The sequence below is a fragment of the Empidonax traillii genome, unplaced genomic scaffold (genome assembly GCF_003031625.1).
Source record: "Empidonax traillii isolate 1590-97213 ecotype Southwest subspecies unplaced genomic scaffold, ASM303162v1 scaffold68:size1967880, whole genome shotgun sequence".
Lineage (NCBI taxonomy): Eukaryota > Metazoa > Chordata > Aves > Passeriformes > Tyrannidae > Empidonax > Empidonax traillii.
This window is the reverse complement of record NW_020955261.1, coordinates 1,941,658-1,960,041: the sequence shown is the minus strand read 5'-3', so window position 1 is coordinate 1,960,041 and position 18,384 is coordinate 1,941,658. Positions and strand designations below refer to the sequence as shown.

The 18,384-nt window shown below is 38.9% G+C and overlaps 1 protein-coding gene across 1 annotated transcript in view; it reads right to left on the bottom strand.

Annotated features, from left to right (window-relative positions):
* Positions 1-1,541: 1,541 nt before the first annotated feature.
* Positions 1,542-18,384, bottom strand: part of PCCA (propionyl-CoA carboxylase subunit alpha) — a gene marked incomplete at its 3' end in the record, with an annotated part of 260,224 nt that continues 243,381 nt past the window's right edge. Inside the window, exon 22 of the mRNA XM_027880315.1 lies at positions 1,542-1,682. Within this exon, the coding sequence (XP_027736116.1) occupies positions 1,542-1,682 (141 nt within the window). The remainder of the gene's footprint in view (positions 1,683-18,384) is intronic.

Genomic DNA, 18,384 nt, shown 5'->3' with positions numbered 1-18,384 from the left:
TAAAATGCTTGACTTAAAAATGTTTCCCTTCATTTTTCACCAAAAAAAAAAGGAAGTGTTGGCTTAAGATCTTCCTCACTCAGCCACTTGTATTGCCTAGACAAAGAAAGCAGATTCTTCTGTCGATGTGATGACATACTGATTAATTTTAATTGCATACTGTTCTTTTTATTTGAAGTATGTAAACAGTGTGTGTGTGCATGTATAAATCACAAAACCAGAAAGCTAAGTGTAGAAGCTAAAAGAATTTCTAATCAGCTGTATTTAGTTGTTTCCTCAGAAATGTCTTTGTTTCATTAATACTAACATTGGCACCTGCAGATCTTTAATATTAACATGGTGACTCCCTTCTCCCAGTAGACAGACAGAATCAACCATATATTTTAAATCCAAAGGTGGTATCATAGCTAAATGTAAGCAAACTAATCACTTTACCAGCACGATCGACGACTGTCACCTAGTGAATGCAATGTTGATTTTGGACTTCAGATCTTGATCCCATTTCTGCACAATCTCTCAAGAAAATCTATGGTGCCACATACATGTTTATGGCATCAGTTAACTGACAACAGTACTTTAAAATTAGCATGCACAATCTGATTCAAATATTCCTATATCTGCAATCACTCCCTTGCTTTCAATGGTTATGAGAGATAAGGGCTCTGACCTTAGAAATAACATGCTACAATGTGGTAGAATTTCATATAAAGCTGAGTTCAAGTCAGTATTTAAATGTAACTTTAAAGCACTATATTTATTTTTGTTTCCAGCTCAGTGAGAGATAAGAAGCACTGGAAATCCCCAGGACAACAACAGCATGTTCCTTTGCCCTTCTGTATGGCAAGTTTATTCCTTTTGCAGAACAAGAAGATTATCACATGAGATTGGGAATTCCCGGTATAGGATTCCCAATTCGGTATCTTCATGTGTCTTTGAAATTCTTAAAAAAGAAAAAGGGGAGGGAAACTATAAATCTGTCCTGTGTCCCTTTTTTTTTAGTAATATTTTCATTACTTTAGGACAGAAAATCGACAATCTATTCCTGCTAGCACTAACTATACACATATATAAAAATATAGATATACACTTATGTATATTTACATGCACATAAACACACAATACAATTTCCTCCCTCATCCCTATCCTGTGTTTGTATTGGGGTACAAACACAAGCTATTTCTTGAGTTTCAGCTGTGGACTTGTACCAGGCTGAAAATTGTCCTTTTAAAGCCAGTTTAGTTTTTATAATTCAAAAGAAAAACAGCACAAATCCTTCAGCACACTTTATTCTACAGGTGATGTTAAAAAAAAAAAAAAAAAAAAAAAAAAAAAAAAAAAAAAAAAAAAAAAAAAAAAAAAAAAAAAAAAAAAAAAAAAAAAAAAAAAAAAAAAAAAAAAAAAAAAAAAAAAAAAAAAAAAAAAAAGAAAAAAAAGAAAAAAAAAAAAGGAGTCAAACCCTGTGACCTGCAGTTTTAGTTACACCAAGGAGAAATTTCTGTGGAATACGTAATGAAAATGCAGATATAGATCACATTTCTTACCATGTCCCCAGGCTTGACAGAAACTGCCACCACTGTTCCAGGCATGGGAGATCTCAAAATGCTGGAGGTGTCCTCTTCTGCTTTCTCTGGCATATACTTGCTCAGCTCCGCAGCAACCTTCGTCAGTATTTGTAATTTGTACTAAAGAATAGGAAGAGGAATGTTTTAGACAACTGCACCTTGGTGAATTCCAGTCAATAATCTGCACTATTTTGTGTCATGTTTTTATGTAATACATCTGTTATCTGTTCTTCACAGGGGTGTCTAAAAAACACTGTTTGAAATCTTTATCCAGTTTCATTTTCAGGATGTAGAAAGAAAAATACGCAACCCCAATCTGCGGCAACGTGGACATAAAAGGAAAGAATCAAGTACAGTAAAGAGATGTCAAATTCATTATAAAATTAGGAGTACAGAGGGAAGATGCAAATTTAAAAACAGAAATGCTCTTATGTTTGCTGCACATCATCTTTGGTGAATAAGGAATATTGAGGGATTCATTTCCACTGCAGTACTGAATTGCAAATTGACCTTTTAGAAAAGTCTTCCAGACTTCAAACAACATGACTGATCTTAAACATTATGTTTAGTTTTACAACATTTCTTTTGACCACGTATTTAGTGTTTGAAGTTAATAACTTGCTCAGATTTTACAATTAAAACATATTAAACAATTTCAATTCTGTTCTTTCAGATGATGAAACATTGTTGTACTGAATACACTTCATCCATAATAAAAACTGTTTAGCAGCTATTATCTACCTTGAGAAAAAATGTTTTCTCTAAGTATTTTTTTATAGCAATTAGAAATGGAAGAGAATACGATGACCCTGAAGTGTCTAAGAGTATCTTTAAATAAACCTTTCTGAAAACATGTAGATGCTGCCTAAACTGATTTCAGCTGCAGGCTGTTAGTTTTTAAAAACTGTCAACTGTTTTAATCACTGAGACAGTTCCTTGTCCTCAGACAGACAGACGGTCTTCCCGTTTGTCCCAGGGCACCTGAAAGGGATTGCAAAGAGCCAGTAGATGGCAGCAGGTCTCTGCGTGACACTCCAGCCTCGCCAAGGCCAACCCGGCGAAGACCATCACCACACTTCATCAATAATTTAAACAAAGGTTTTAATAATAAGCATTGGATGAACTGCATTTACAATTCAAATGTGTATTTTGCCGATGTAAAGTTCAACACCTTGCTTGGAACAGTATGTTTTCCTCCAAAACAATTAGCTATTGTTTTATTAACAATAAAATGTCTTTACTTTTCATTTTTACATGGACAGAAAAAATCCGATATCCTTATGGTGAAGGTAAAGGGGAACTCTACCTTCTGCTTCTGTAGAGAGCACAACAAGGTATTTAAAAATACATGCAAAAGGTGATTAACTCAGCAATGACATCTTTAAAAAGCAGCTTTCAAAGGCAAATTAAAACAAGGTAATGGAGGATTATCATCATCCCCGAATAGCATGTGGACACACAACATTATGTGCAATGAACGGTGCAACCATTCACTTAGAAATACTTGCTTTAATCAGAAATATGGGCAAATGGTTAAGCGAACCAATTCCCGCCAGCTCACCCCAGTAAGTGATAAAATGCCACAACAATATTCCCTGAAGCTGTAAGGGGCACCCGAAGATTTGAGGACCCATTCCCAACCATGTGCCTTGGTTACAATGATGTAGCTCAGGGAAATCAGCCCCATTTTGTATGCAAAAAGCAGCTTTAACTCCAAGCCTCCCGCAGGCATCATCATGACAATTAAGACTGTGGCGCTCACGTTCTCCAACCCAACATACAGCTAGTTCTCTCCTAGCGCAAGCAACCGAGTTCAGTGTGATGTGCTCACTGCAGTCTCTTTTTTTGGAAGAGAAGTGCGCGTGTGCGTGCACATACACACACTTCCATGTAGGCTGTAGGGAGAGGGGAGGCGATGCCTATAGGAGAATTGGTGACATAAGTTGCAAATAGAATTGCAGCAGTGTGACAAGTCAAATAATAACATCTTATGCATGTTTCTTTACTCTTGAGTGTCTGTTTTGCAATCAAGACATACAAGTGTCTGCCAGTTTCTGAAGGATATGATCCTTAAGTGAAATTACTGTGCAAATAAAAGCTTTTTACTCCTATTAAAATTCATCTGAGTCATAAGTGGCAAGGAAAAAAAGCTTGCAGAGTGTATTCTGCTGTCAATCTAATAAACATTCTGTTCAGAGGGACTATTTATCAAAGATAAATTGTACTTAAAAGTCCTTCATTAAATCTATGGGGGGGAATATAATTACACCAAATTGCACAGTTTCAGTATCCACGGTTACTGTCTTCTTTGTACTCAGAGTTTAAAAATAAATAAAAATTTTTTTTTCAAAAAGGAGAGGAAAAAAAACCGGAAGAACATGGAAATAAGTTAGATTTGTGGATTGTATTATTGCCTCTTGCAAGAGACTATTTTGATATGATTTAAAAGGATTAGGAGTATGTGCCATTTAGTTTTTGAAGCCACATACAACACTTCCGAGCTGCCCAATTTCAAATTTAAACTTGAAGAGAAAGCCAGACCTTCATCTAGGTTACAATATTTCACAGGGGCAGAAATACAGAATTCCCTATGCACTCCACCACATACAGCAGTGGGGGAAAAATCACATTCCTCGGCATGCTGCACTTTAAAGCTCAGTTCTCCACACCAAGCTAAAATATCCCTACCAAACATTGTTTTTACTATCTTTATAATTTTCATATCTTTTAAATTCCTTTCTCTGTAGGACTCCTGCTTTACTTGGAGTGAGATGTAAGAGTCAGTACTCTCAAAGCTTTAAAACGCAGGTCTTTGTTATTGATGAGCTGTTCCTTTTCCTTTTGTATTTGTTTATTGTTCTTCAGTCTGTTTGGGGGATAAGCAAGTTACTGTAATCAAAAAGTAAAAAATAACAACAGTAAACTTCTGGGGAAAGGCCTTTTTTGGCACAGCTGGTTCACAAATGACCTTTCAGAATATAAAAAGACAAAGCCGAAAAGAAAGGTTCCTTCTTTAAGATTACCTTTGATGTATTTCGGTTGTTGGCTGGACAGCCCTAAATACCTGCATAAGTATCCCTCTGTGACTGCTGCTACTTATCCCTGGGGATGAGTTGTGGAGTGGGGTGCAGGGCGTTGCTCACCTAACCAGGGTGCAGCCTGAAGCTCGGGGAGATCAAACCACACAACGCCTGCCAGTGCTGCCACAACAATTAAGAATATCCCACATTTTTTCATTACATGACGAACGCGCTGCTATGCCTTCGATTTAGCGAGGACAATGCCGAACATAGGAAGCAGAAGTTTTGATATGCTACTAACCGAGTGCGGATGAGGTCCAGATTTTTTTCCTTTATCCTCAGGAGGAGGAGGAGGAGATGGGAGAAAGCAGGGGTGTAAATTGGGGAAGGCTGTGAAGTTTGGGTTATAAATAGCGACCAGGAGGTTTTCGCTGGCCTACACCAGAAGAAACATTTGTTGGAGTCATAAATAGATTGCAGGTGGACTCTGAGAGCAAGGAAATCTGCCAGCCATCAGATCTGCCCTGATGAGTAGTTGTCACCAGCCACTGCTTCACTCCACAGGGTTTCAAAGTCCGATTCTGCCAGCCCAAGTCAAGTCAATACAGCGGTACCAAAAGGAGCCATACAGCTTCCCATGACATAGAGACCAGGTGTTTCTTTTCCACCAGACTGTTGGGAGTCCACAGTCAGGTGACAAAAATTATAGTAGGGAAAACAGATGTTACTTAATAGTTTTCTAAGGGTAACAGTATCCTGTGCCCCACTAAATGAATTGGATGTTTATGTAATGCAACACTACCTCTTACAACCAAATGTCCATGACAACAATAAGAACATTAAAAGGTGCAATAACAGCAATGTAAGGGGGAGAGAGGCTAAGTGTGTAGCAGGGGTTGGGGGCTAGCTGGAGAAAAGTAAGCAGATAGGGTGAAAATTATACGTTGGGTTTTGTGGAGGTTTTTTGTTGATATTGATCCTCCAAGTCAGTAGACAAGTAGAATAGCTACTACGAAAAAAGGTGGCCAGAGAATATCTGGCCCCATCTGTGCTTAAAAACAAGCAGATATAGTTCCCTTACCATATGCAACAGAACATTGCAAACCTTCACTAAAATGCTCAAAATTGCACTTTCACATTAGTTTGTTAAATATGATCTTCCTTGTACCCTTGAAATTCGTGTCCCAGAAGCTGTAAACGTTTAAATTCCACTGGAGATTTTATAGACCAATCACTACCCATGTTGCTTATGACAGTGTTTGGACTGCTGACCAGATGTGGATTTTCGGTATGCTTTACCTAAATGTTCAACCATGTTTTTCAAATGTCTGTCATTCTTGTGGTCAGAAGGGCGAAAATCTTAGGCAGCTCAGATTTCAGTACAGAAATCGTCTGCTCTGTGTCTTCATTATTTTCACTAGCCTCACAGTCTCATTTTTGGAACCAGTGAAATGTGTTAACAGTGGTCACATAATTTTCCTTTAACATTCCACATCCTGCCTCTTTACTTAACTGTTGTCACCTGCGCTTTGACGTCACTGACTCACGAGGAGTATGTTATTCAGTATTCAGTCCAAGCAACACCAAGCAACGTTCCAGTTCTGAACACAATGAGCAAACTGCCTTTTTTATTATCATTATACACTTAACCATCATGACTGTACCCTTGCTTAGATTTCCACCACAGCACCTAAACAGGAAAATGATGTATTTATTCCATAGGACACGAAGACGTCAGGCATTACTTTCTTTCAGAGTCGAGGATTCCTTACTCAACAGGGAGATAAATGACATCTTGCAAATCACTGAGGCTTTTTCCCCCGAACACTGAGTTCTAGAGCTGATTTACTTCCACAGGGTGGTGGGGAGGACTAACATTAACACCTCCACAAAATATCGGCACTTTTAGTCTGATGGCAGAGCAAACACTCAACATGCTACGGAGACAGCTGATAAATAATAATAATAATAAAAAAAAAATAAAAATACCACAACAGCCACAAAAATCACGAGCCTTTAGTAGCAGCGAAAGGGAAAGAAAAACGAGAGGAGCCTCACCACCACGTAGTACACACTCCAGCAGCAGAAACTTAATTAGACTTGTAATTCAGCCACATTTCCCACTTTCCATTCCTTGTGTGATACATAATTAACACTCTAGAGAAACCTACCAAGGGTTAAAGTCACGCAAAAATAGCTTCCCTCCGCTGCAGACTGCGGCTGAACAGGCAGAATCGAGAGGGGCCAGACGGCAAGCCTGGCGATGCCGTCCCTCGGAGCGCGCCGGCGGCCGGGCAGGGCGCGGGGAGCCGGGAGCGGGAGCGGAGCGGGAGCGGAGCGGGAGCGGCCGCAGCTGCCGCCGCCGAGCAGCCCGTCAGCATAATGCTTTGACAACTCCATCAGCGCAGTCTCAAGGTAGCTGTCAATCAGGATGCATCATTTAATACAACAGCACACTAAGGATTTTCTCCTACAACCCACATGACAGCGTATCTACAGCTCTATTTATATCAGCGCCCAGTTGTGTTTACAATGCTGTTGTAATTAGAAAAGATGCAACAGGCAGCAATATTATTCAGATTCCCATTTTGCCATGCCGCCGTGTAAAGTGCGATCTTGCTTCACAGAGTCATGCTAAATGACAAAAGCGCTATTTTCTTCAGTCTCTGTGCTCAGACAGCACTTCATTTGCAGCTATCTATAATTAGATTAATGGTGTAGTGCCGTACAAAGCAGGCCCACTTCACATCAGATAGCATATGAATTAGGACAAACACTTATTTCAATTCCAGGCAGAGAAAGCAGTGACTGGGGTATTTAGCATACCCTTTATGGTGGAATGAGATGTTAATTGTGTACCATTACCTCTAAACTGCTTGCTTGTTGTATAAATCACTGTGCTAATTGATGCAGAGATAGAAACGTAGCCACAGGCAAGAAAGCAACGGAATGAGAGCTGAAGACGGTGGATAAAGGATTATCGAGTAAAACCATATGGAGATGAGATTCCTTTGAAACCTGCCCACAAGCAGTACTACTATGAACTACAGGGGGAAAAGTGCGGCATTGATGCTTAAGGAAAAAAAAAATATATATAGTTTATATCATCGTTTCAGAGCAGAATCTTAGTAGAGAATCCAAGCCAAGACAGAAAACTGAAGAATAAATGTGTGTAATGAACCTCAACACATGTTTCCAAAAGACAAGTAGCAGGCTGAGTGTGCCCTGGGAACAGTCACCACACTGCCCGGATTCTGAGGGCTTGAGTTTTAAAAAGTAACACTTGCAAACTATCCAAAGCAGATGTTCAGATATTCCCCTGACACAACTGAGGACTAGAAATGCAGGCATTGCAAACGGCAAAAAAAAAGACGAAAAAAAACCCAACCAAACAAAAAACCCAACCAGGACACTCAAGTGGCTACTGATAAGTTAAATGTCCTAATAAGGAGGAAGAAAGGAAGCAGCTTTACACACTCGTAGTAACAATCACCCACATGCCCGTGCATACATAGAGACAAGAAAACTCCTAAAAATCCTTCTCCACGCACTGCACAAACAAGAGGAGAATCTCTCAGAAGTAACAAGTAGCTGTGTCAGCACCAGGGCCATCAAAGCCTGCTTTCTCTCAGATGGGGTTTGTAGTTGGTTGTTACCTGAAACACCATTGCACCCCCGGGGATGTTTGAAACTGCACTCCCCAGTGTGAACTCTCTCACCTCAAAAAAACCTAGTTTAACCAAACCCTCTGACCACACTCCATATCACACAGAATTGCAGCTTCCTCCTCCAACTGGAAACGTTTTACTCAAGAAACCAGTTGGACCACAATGCTTTTAGGATCCTTCCTCCTCTGATATGCTTGGCTGAAGTCGATTAACTGAGTCAAAGTTACTGCAAAGCCAGGGAACAAACACACTCAAGGTGCCTCCAGCATGCCTGCCCCAGCCTTGGTTTCCTAAAAAATAGCATTAGAAAAGGAAGATGAAACACAATGCCATCTCAAAGACTGCGTTCAAGGACCAGCCAACTGGGTGACGTGCTCTTCTTTGAGCCGTGCTTCTTCCCCTACAGATACTGCAAAACTGTTTGGCATAATTTTTATTTTGCAGAAGAGTGGCTCTGGTATATCTGTGGGAATCAGAGCCACTGCACTCCAAATCTAAATCCCTCCTCTCCCTCTGCCCCCAAATTGTTGTATAAACTTTTTTTCTTAAGTTTCTTTTTCAGAAAACTTGTTTGTACACAGCTAAGACTTAACTTCATACTTTGATCACTAAAAAAATGCCAAGACAAAATGCTAGCAACTAAAATACTACACAGTGTCCTGTTCTAAAATAAATATATCTGTTTCTCTTGCAACACGATACTTAAGAGAAAGCATTTCAGTCATGAACTCTAAGATCTCAGCACAGGGAAATAAATTCACAAGAAATACAAGGTACCTTCCCCTTGAGTGTTCAATCCCCACTACTCCAGTGTTTGATACTGCCTTAGCTTAAAAGAGCAAAGAGAATGCATTACATCTGCTAGACACCTCACTGTCCCGTGGTTCATTAAGAAGAGTAAGATGCTAGCTTTTCAAACTTTGCTTTTAATTTTCTTCTAGAACTACTTTTTTTTCCTACTCATGGCACCTATCATTACTGGGACAGAAGCTGTTCAAGTGTTGCAGCAGTGTTTATTGATCTCAGCTCCCAAAGAAATATACGTAAGATGTAGATGTGTATCCATGTATATAAGGGGGGGGAGAGCTTAGGGGTGGACAGTTACCCATTACAAACAAGCAGTACTAATGTACAAATTACTGCTTGCTGCAAAAATCAAGTGAATAGCAGAAGAAAATCACATATTGGTTGATGAAGTGCTTCAGTTACTCTGAGAGGAACTTTAGATTATTTCCAACACAATACACAAAATGTAAGTAAGCAGAATGATGTTAAATATATCTTGAAATGACAGTAGAATTCAACAGTTTAGATTCTGATCACCAGACATACAAGCCTATGGATCATCCTCCTTTATCACTGAAGCTTACAACTTCCAGGAAACACTAGCTATATCTGGACAAGCAAAGGAACCTAAGAAATAGAAACAAATGGCAGTAGGAAAAAAAAAAAAAAAAAACAACTCTGTGTTGACTACTTTGAAGTAACACCTCCCAAGTGTGGCCTAGTCGACATAAATGGAAATGCACTGAGGAAAAGAGCTGTGAAGCTGTGTAACAGTCCTGTTCCCAATCATTAATCACCTTTTTTAGACCATTTAAACTAGCACATTAGAGCCTGCAGCAAAATGCCAACACTCCCATCACTTGCATGTCAGCAGTACTGGTGTTAACAGGAGAAAATATATGGTCTCTGTGACTGTGCCCCAGTTCTACAGCATTTGCTACCTTTAATTGAAAGAGGCAGTTAAACACAAGGTAAATCATTCAGTTAGCTAAGCTGTTTAATAACACGTAATTGATAATGTCAATATGTTACAGTAACATAATGCATCACTTTCATCACTCTTATGCTTCAAATATGACCGCTTCAACCAGTCAACTTATACTACAAACATTTACTTTTAATCTGCTATTTATTGACAAAACCGAGGAGAACTGCCCTGAGCACCACATGTGGAACATAGGTAAAACACACACCACTGCCTCAACTCATCTGCAGGTTGCTTAGAAACACTTGCAACTTCGTGAAAATAGTTTACTTACATCACTAGCAACTTGCTTTTTGCCTCAAAACACCAGAAGCTCCTATTGTAATAATTTGTATTTCTCTGATAAAACCTGTTGAAAAAGCACATGAAAATCTCTGCACAAGAAAAAGCAACTACTTGTCTTCTGAAATGTGCCCCAATCCTGCAAGCTTTTTGCCTAACTTTTCACATGTGACCCGGCTTACTGTAGCCATCAGGACTTCTTGCTAGTATAAGGCAAACCACATACCTAAGTGTTTACAAAATCACACCCCCTAAATATGGAATATTATCTAGAATAGGAAAAAATATATCTTATCAGCTATGTACAGAAAGTCTGTTTAAACATGACTAGTCCCACTACACAATTCTGAGTTTTTTAAGACTTATTAATTTTTAAAAAAACGTATCTCTACAAGTATTTAAAACGGGCAAGAACATTTTACCTATTTGTTTTATATAACAATAAAAATGTAACCACTGACGAGAAGCATGCAATTTGTTGTCCATTGTGTGTGTAGTAGAGAACAAGCAGATGGTTGAAAAATGGGATTAGGTTTTTGGTTTTGTTTTTCAAAACAATAGACCACCCTAAAAAAAACACACCAACCAATCAAAAAAACACATAAAAACAATCAAAACAAAACAAACAAACAGCCAAAAAAACAAGTTACCACTGCTGGAGGATGCACGCAGGAAAAGAAGGAGATGGGAACAGTGGGCTGCCACTTGGATCCTACATGTATCTATACCATTACAGTTACCTACATGCAATACGTTTGCCCTGAGGTTTCCATTGAGTCAGAGACAACATGGCTAGGAAGGCTCAATGTTTTGAAAACAATATATGCTGCCTTATAAGTAGCCAGTTGCCCTGCTCCTGTTCTTACCATTGGAAAGTAGCTGTAAGAGGTAGTGGTAATATCATCGCCTACAACTGAGTCTTTAAATCCTTCAAAGAGAAGTCTGGTTCAACTACCCCAGAGTTCGCTCTCTGAGAAGAGTTACACAGATGTCCCCAACTAAGAAAGGTTGCAATGAACTGCAGTGGCCACAGGTGACTACCAACTTGGCTGTACATCCTGCTAAGGTAACTTGCTGGACTAACAGATTCTCACAATCCTAAAAAGGCAAGTCCACTGACAAAGAAAGGCACAAGGCTCACAAAAGCAACCTAGAGAATTTGGCTTGACTAGAGACCAAAGTAATGAGCAACAAAAAGGGACACGCCAAAGACATGTAAAACTATAGTAGTAATTACATATTAACCCACACCTGGAGGATACTTATTATTTTTCAGCTTACTTCATTTTGGTTAACTACTAACCTGTAAGCTGTTCAATAAGTTTTGTAAGGAAGTACTTTTTGAAAACTACTATCTGATTTAGGCAAAACACATCCCTCACTAGAAAAAAACCCCAAACAACCTATTGAGTAGAATTCATTTAGAGAAATGTCAAGCAAATGCTGCTTCATTTGTAGACACCAATGATTTTCTGCCTCTGGGTGGCCAGGACATAATACATGTTTGACTCCTCTTCCTTTCAAGTGCTACTTGTGGCACTCGCTTCAACCAAGGAAAAAGCAGAGCACAGAGAGAGGTCTTTCATTCACTCTGAGGCTACCTACAACTACACAGAACATTTAGATAGGTCTTATTTTCCACTGACTGCAAAAATGGGTTTAGTCTGTGTGTTTCACAGGGAGAAAATTGCAGAGCAAACTGCATTCTTTCACAGCTTACAAAGTTTTCTAATGGTTGGGCAAGCACTACTTAGAGCCTGGTCTGTTAATTTGCCTTGGAGTGCTTCCAAATACTACTCAGTAAGCCACAGCACCTTTCTGTTTTGTTTTGTACAGCAGGTAGCACAATGACATATACTACTGGAGAAAAATGTATGTAGGAGGCCAAGGCCTTTTTACAGACATTTGATTCAGTTTTTTGTGGTTTGTTTTGTTTTGTTTTTTTTTTATTTTAATCTTCTCTGGATTGAAATATGGACTTAGGAAGTTAACATATGAAGCCCCTTGAGCCTGGGTAAGTCCAGATGCATTTGTAAGGCTGTTGCAAATTCAAAACTCAAAGCAGGAGTCTAGCTGGTCACAAGAAGAAGCTGTGAGAAAGGAGTGAGTACATGTATGAGAACTCAAGTCATCTAAGACAGTGCATCTTCACATTAACAGTGGGCTAAACTCTTCCATATACCTTCCAGACAGGTACTCTGCTCTCACATGGCATTACACAGTCTGACTACTGCTCTAGGGGGTTTAGTAGCATCACGGACCACTTTAGAGATAGAGAGGCTTTAAATCCTGGATCCGATTTTGTTCTGGATTTGTTTCTGTCAGTAGTCTCACTGATTTCAGTGAGTTCATGGTATCACCCAAGATACTTCAGTTAGAACTTTCAATTCAATAAGAACTAAATTAGTTGCTACATTGCACAATAATATGGGCATATCTGCCTGGAAAAAATTCGTTTGTTTGAGAAATAATCCAGATTGCTCAATGCCCAATCTAATGTGGCCTTGAGTACTTCCAGGGATGAGGAATCCACATCTTACTGTTTTCTTCAGGATGGAGTTGTTAAAAACTACTAAACTGTGCTCTATTTTTTCATTCCACAGTTAAGAAATTTAGTTTTTATTTGAAATGCAATAAAAATAACATAAAAGATGACGTTAAGATCGTGAAAATCCTAAAACAGTTTTTAATTATGTTTTTTAATTTTTCTGGATACAAAATCACCATGAAAGTCTCAGCAATAGCACAGCACTGGTATTATACCTGTTTCCTACCATTAAATTTCCAGTGATCATTTCCTGATATCTAAGGGCCACATCCAAAAAGACATACCTAAAGCAGGACACTTAGGCAGAACTGAAGTACCTAAATCCAAAATGGCAATACAAACCCCTGATCATCTGCCACTTAACACTGAAGGCACTTATATTTTATCTTCCTAGTTCAAAATACACATTAGGATTTCTGCTGCTATACCCCCTCAGTACCAAGTAATACAGCTCCTTCCTTCCCAAGCCCAAATGTGACCCAAAAGTCAGGAAAACAAGGAATCTGTTTTACTCTAGGGACCATTTCTACCTTCCAGCAGCCTTCCAGTATCAAAAGGGGTCTACAAAACAGTTAAAGAGGGACTTTTTACAGGCACTTCTAGTGAAAAGACAAGGGTTTAAACTCAAAGCAGTTAAATTTAAACACGATATTAGGAAGAAATTCTTTACTGTGAGGTTGGTGAGACACTGGAACAGGCTGGCCAGAGAAGATGGGGATTCCTTATCCCTGGAAGTGTTCAAGGCCACATTAGAATGGGACATTGAGCAATCTGGTCTAATGGAAAGCGTCCCTGCCCATGGAAGGAGGGTTGGAACAAGGTGATCTTTAAGGTTCCTACCAATCCAAACTACTGTAAGATTCCATGATTAGAAAAATTATGACTTAGCTGTCTTAGCCCAAAGCCTTAACATTCACATGAGTCCTCGCAGTGGACCAGTGAGCAGCAACTTTATTCAGAGGATTTGGGGACTAGAGATGAAGTGATGAACATTACTCTAGGCAATAGCTCACCATGAGAAAGAACTTCCTTACGCTGAGGGTGGCAGAGCACTGGAACAGCTTGCCCAGGGAGCTTGTAGAGTCTCCCTCTATAGAGACACTCCAAACACACCTGGACATGCTCCTGTGTCACCTGCTCTAGGTGACCCTGCCTTGCCAGGAGGGTTAGACTGAATGATCTCCAGAGGTCTCTCCCAACCCTAAGATTCTGCAATTCTGCAAGACACACTTGATAGGTCTGTCAAGTGTAGAAGGCAATCACCCAAACTACCATCAGACTAGAGCACCTCAATTAACAACTCATAACCTCCCACACCCCCAAAGTAATTAGTGTGTGAGCTTTGGCCATTACTTTGTAAGTGATCTGACCTCTGTCCTCACAGCAATATTTTGAAGTTCTCAAAGTGACTTAGTGTTTATTTTTTAATTAGATTGAGTTTTTGTGAAGCATTCAGAGAACAGGGTATATGGATCTCTGTATTTCATCTCTGTTACTGACTCAATTTTTGACACAACATTTAAAGGATCACGTGAAACTGTTTCAGACAATCCTGACGAAAAGAGTGGTGGAGGAAAACTAGGAATATTTCTTTAAATGCAAATCAAACTCAAAGATAACGGACTTCAAATAAATATTTTATTAGTTCTACTCTTCACTTCACTGAACAATCATTTTTTTTAATGCCATGGGAAATATATTTGCAATTCCCATTATAGGATTTCTTTTAGAGATGAATTTTCACAGACTCACAGAATGGTTTGGGTTGGAAGGGATCTTAAAGACCATCTAGTTCCAGACCCCTGCCATGGGCAGGGATACCTCCCACCAGACCAGGTTGCTCAGATTTTATACATTCTGTCCTATCTTACTATGCATCTAAACTATGTTTATTCCTCATACCAGCATTTTTCTGAGTGTAATCCAGTAGAATGATTGCTCGGAAACCTACACTAGATCTGGACTATTACATTTGGAGCTACTATTGGTTTACATCCAAAAGCTATTTTCCAGAGTCACCAGCCTAATTTCTCTGCTGGTTTAAAAGGTGAAATGCAACTTGTAAGTGCACTTATTTCAATCACTAGAAAACTTCATTGTGTTTTTTTAACTGTGGTTCCTTGCTTCAAAAAAACAAAAGCACTATTCACAAGAAATCTGAACTCATTCTTGAGTCTGTTGTTAATCACATAGTGAATTTCTCTACCCCAGGAGAAGATTAAGAATGATCCACTGGCCACAAGGTAAAAAACACTCAACTGGAAAGAATTTTAGTAGCAATAATATGGTAGGGTAACACATCCATAGTTAGATATCTATTTTCAACATACCTGTTAATCACACTTGGCATAAATAGCAACAAGAGTGAGTCTGTGTATCAATAATTACATAAACCTGGTGTGGGAACAGGAAAAGGAACAACGAAGAATGCTGCTGAGAAAGGTAAATTCCTGAATATTGCCGTGTAGAATAACATGAGGATGAAGAGAAGGAAAGGATTGTAAGACGAGAAATAATTAGTACTGATTTTAGCCATCACAATGCTCTCACGACTCATATAAGAGTAGGAATTTAGGATGCAACATGCAGGTTATTCTGATGTTTTAAAGCTTCCCAGTCTGTCTATCCAATCTGCAAAGAAAAAGAACTGGGAACATTTTATGGTGGGATAAGATCAAAGTCGAACAGATCACTCTTAAAACATTATTTACTAATAAAATTTTAAAGTGGGACACACTGCAAAAAAATTTCTTTATATTTTAAATATATCCAACATGGTTGGAACTTGGCTGACAATGCAATACTGCTCTGAGTGCCATAGGTGGACTTTCATCAGCAGACAACTAAAACTGCAACACACATGACCAAGCGGGGTAGATATATTGAAAGGGCAGTCAAGATGCAGCTCACCACTCCATAGTTCAAAATGGATTCAGTAATTTAAATATTTACAAATTTGACTACAAGGTGCTTAAAAAAGAACACTGCTACTATGTAAGGCAAGCAGTTAGTTATGCACTCATGAGTGAAAAACAGGACAAGGAAGGAATAAAACTAGTTATGTGACTTAAAGGCTAAGGAACTCAGCTGGGGACAGAAGGAAACTGCATTCTGGGCTCTGCTCCAGTTGCCCAGCTGCCCAGTCTGACTCAGGGAAATGGTTCTGAAAATGGGGGCCCAGATTTGCTTTGCCAGTAGAATGGGTCAAGCGCTTGGTTTCTCCCTCAACCTCTCTAAGACTCTGTAATTACAGCATACTGCAGGGACAGGGCAGATTTTAATCCTGTCATGTGGAAGTCAGCACAGAACCCCTACTTGCAGTTTTTTAGGCGAGCCCTCTCAGCAGCAAGGGGAGCTGCAAAAAGTGATCACCTCTTCCATTGCAATGAATTTTGATCCATGTGGCCACAGCTGCTAGGCACTGGTTGAACTCAATGCTGCCCACCCATGCTAGATGTTTTTTGAACACTATTCTCTCAGGAGACTTGAGATGAGTTATAGTCATCACTTTGTTTGAGCAGCATAGTGAAGATAAGAGATTTGATATCCACTTCTCCAGAGTAGGACTGCTGAGAAGATGCGGGTACCTTTTAGACAACTGTGAAATCTATTTTAGGTGTCCTGAGGACACTCAGAAGGTTACTGGATCTTAAGCTTCCTGGATCACTTTCTTGGACTCAGACATATTAAACTGCACTTGAACCTTGCTGTAGGCGACAAAATAGGCACTTGAGTCCCTCTAGACCTTTAAACCCAATGCTTAAAGGCATCTGTATATACGATACTGAGATACTCTGGTTAAAGAAGAGTATCATATAGATGTTTATATTGATTTCTGTAACAGTGATTACTGATAATTATTCATCTACCTTCATTTCTCTATGGATTACTTTCGACAGACAAATTTCACTCAAGATGAAATTGTATCCCCCAGTTATAGTCACATGGATAACATTCTCTGCCTTCTTTTCACAAACAGGCAAGTCTTTTTATTCCTCTAGCTTTTTTGACCTTACTACTGTTTCCAAAAGTGTTGAATTCTAGATAGCTTTGTTGCAAGTTATTTGATACTAAATACTTGAAATGAGACAAAGGTCATAGGGCAGTGGTAGAACTGTCAGTGTCTCCTGCTCTCTTCATACGGTATGTGATAATTGGTAATTTATTTTTTCATATGCTAAGACTTCAAGATTAATTGTACAGACTATGAAGACAGTGTTTGAAGTCTATGATCAATGACTATATATCAGTTGTGTGGTCACTTTTTATCCAAAAAGGATTCCACATCTCACAGTTTCAGTGCTTTAGCTGCTGCTGTTTAACAACTTTTCTGTAAGACAGTTCATTATCATTATAGGGGAATAGATAGCAGAGCAATCCAAGGCCATTTTCATGGCTTACTCACGTTTGTGCTTACTGCACTTGTCCTTCCTTGCTACTTTTTCATAGAGCCAATAGCTTGAAAGACAATCAAGCAAAATGGTGTGATCAACACAACTCCCTTCTCCCATTCCTGACTATTTGCTTATTTTGGAAGATAAGGACTTCTGACTTGCAGAATTCACTAGTCACAATAATATTCGAAGCTTCAAAATCTGCTGACCTACAACATGACCAAGGACCTGGTTTGCTGCAGTCACTTAAGACTACAGTTCCACTAACAAGAGTGCCAGAGGATTTGGTACCAATTGGGATCCTACTTTAAGATCACTTATAGGCACTGAGTTTTTCTTTCTCCTTTAATACAAAACAAAACCAAAATGTCTCTGCTGCAACTATGGAGGGGAAACCTTGCTAAAGTTTGCAGCTGTAACTTGCCTCATGATATCATATTATTACATGACCTTCACTGTTTATATAGTTGATAGAACATAATTTAATGACTTCATAGAATCAAATTAATTTCTTCTTCTTCATTCATTTTAAAATAGAATCAATATTGTTTACCCTACCTGACAATAATGCCCCATGCTTCACATAAGATTGATTCAATACCAGCAGGTAGTTATCAATGAATGCACTTTGCTGTGGTAAATGAACACAATCAATACCCAGAAATGTGCATTTTCTGGTGTATGACTGAATTGTAACTGAAGTGAAAGCTGAGTTTTGTCTTTTTACTACTTCTTTTAGGTTTCACATAAGGAGAATCTGAATTTTCTAGTCAGAAGCAGCATAGAAATAATCTGAAAAATTACTAGGCAGGACCACTGCACACTGAACATCGTTATCCTCTGACAAGGTAGCAGACAGAAAAAAAAAAGAAAGCCTCAAGAAAGAAACGTTAGGCATTCTTATCTGTGATTGTTTGAACTCTTCAGCATCGCAACTATCATGCGAAAGGCAGCTCTGTATTGTGAAGGGCATACTGCATACATTTCAATTTGTTTTGTTCAAAACAGAGTAAGAATGAAATGTTTAGTTCTTAGGGGACATCCCAAGACATAATTTTTCATTTAGACAAAAAAGTATCAATGTAATATCAGTTACTATAAGCTAAGATATATTCCAAGTTATATTACATACACTGAAA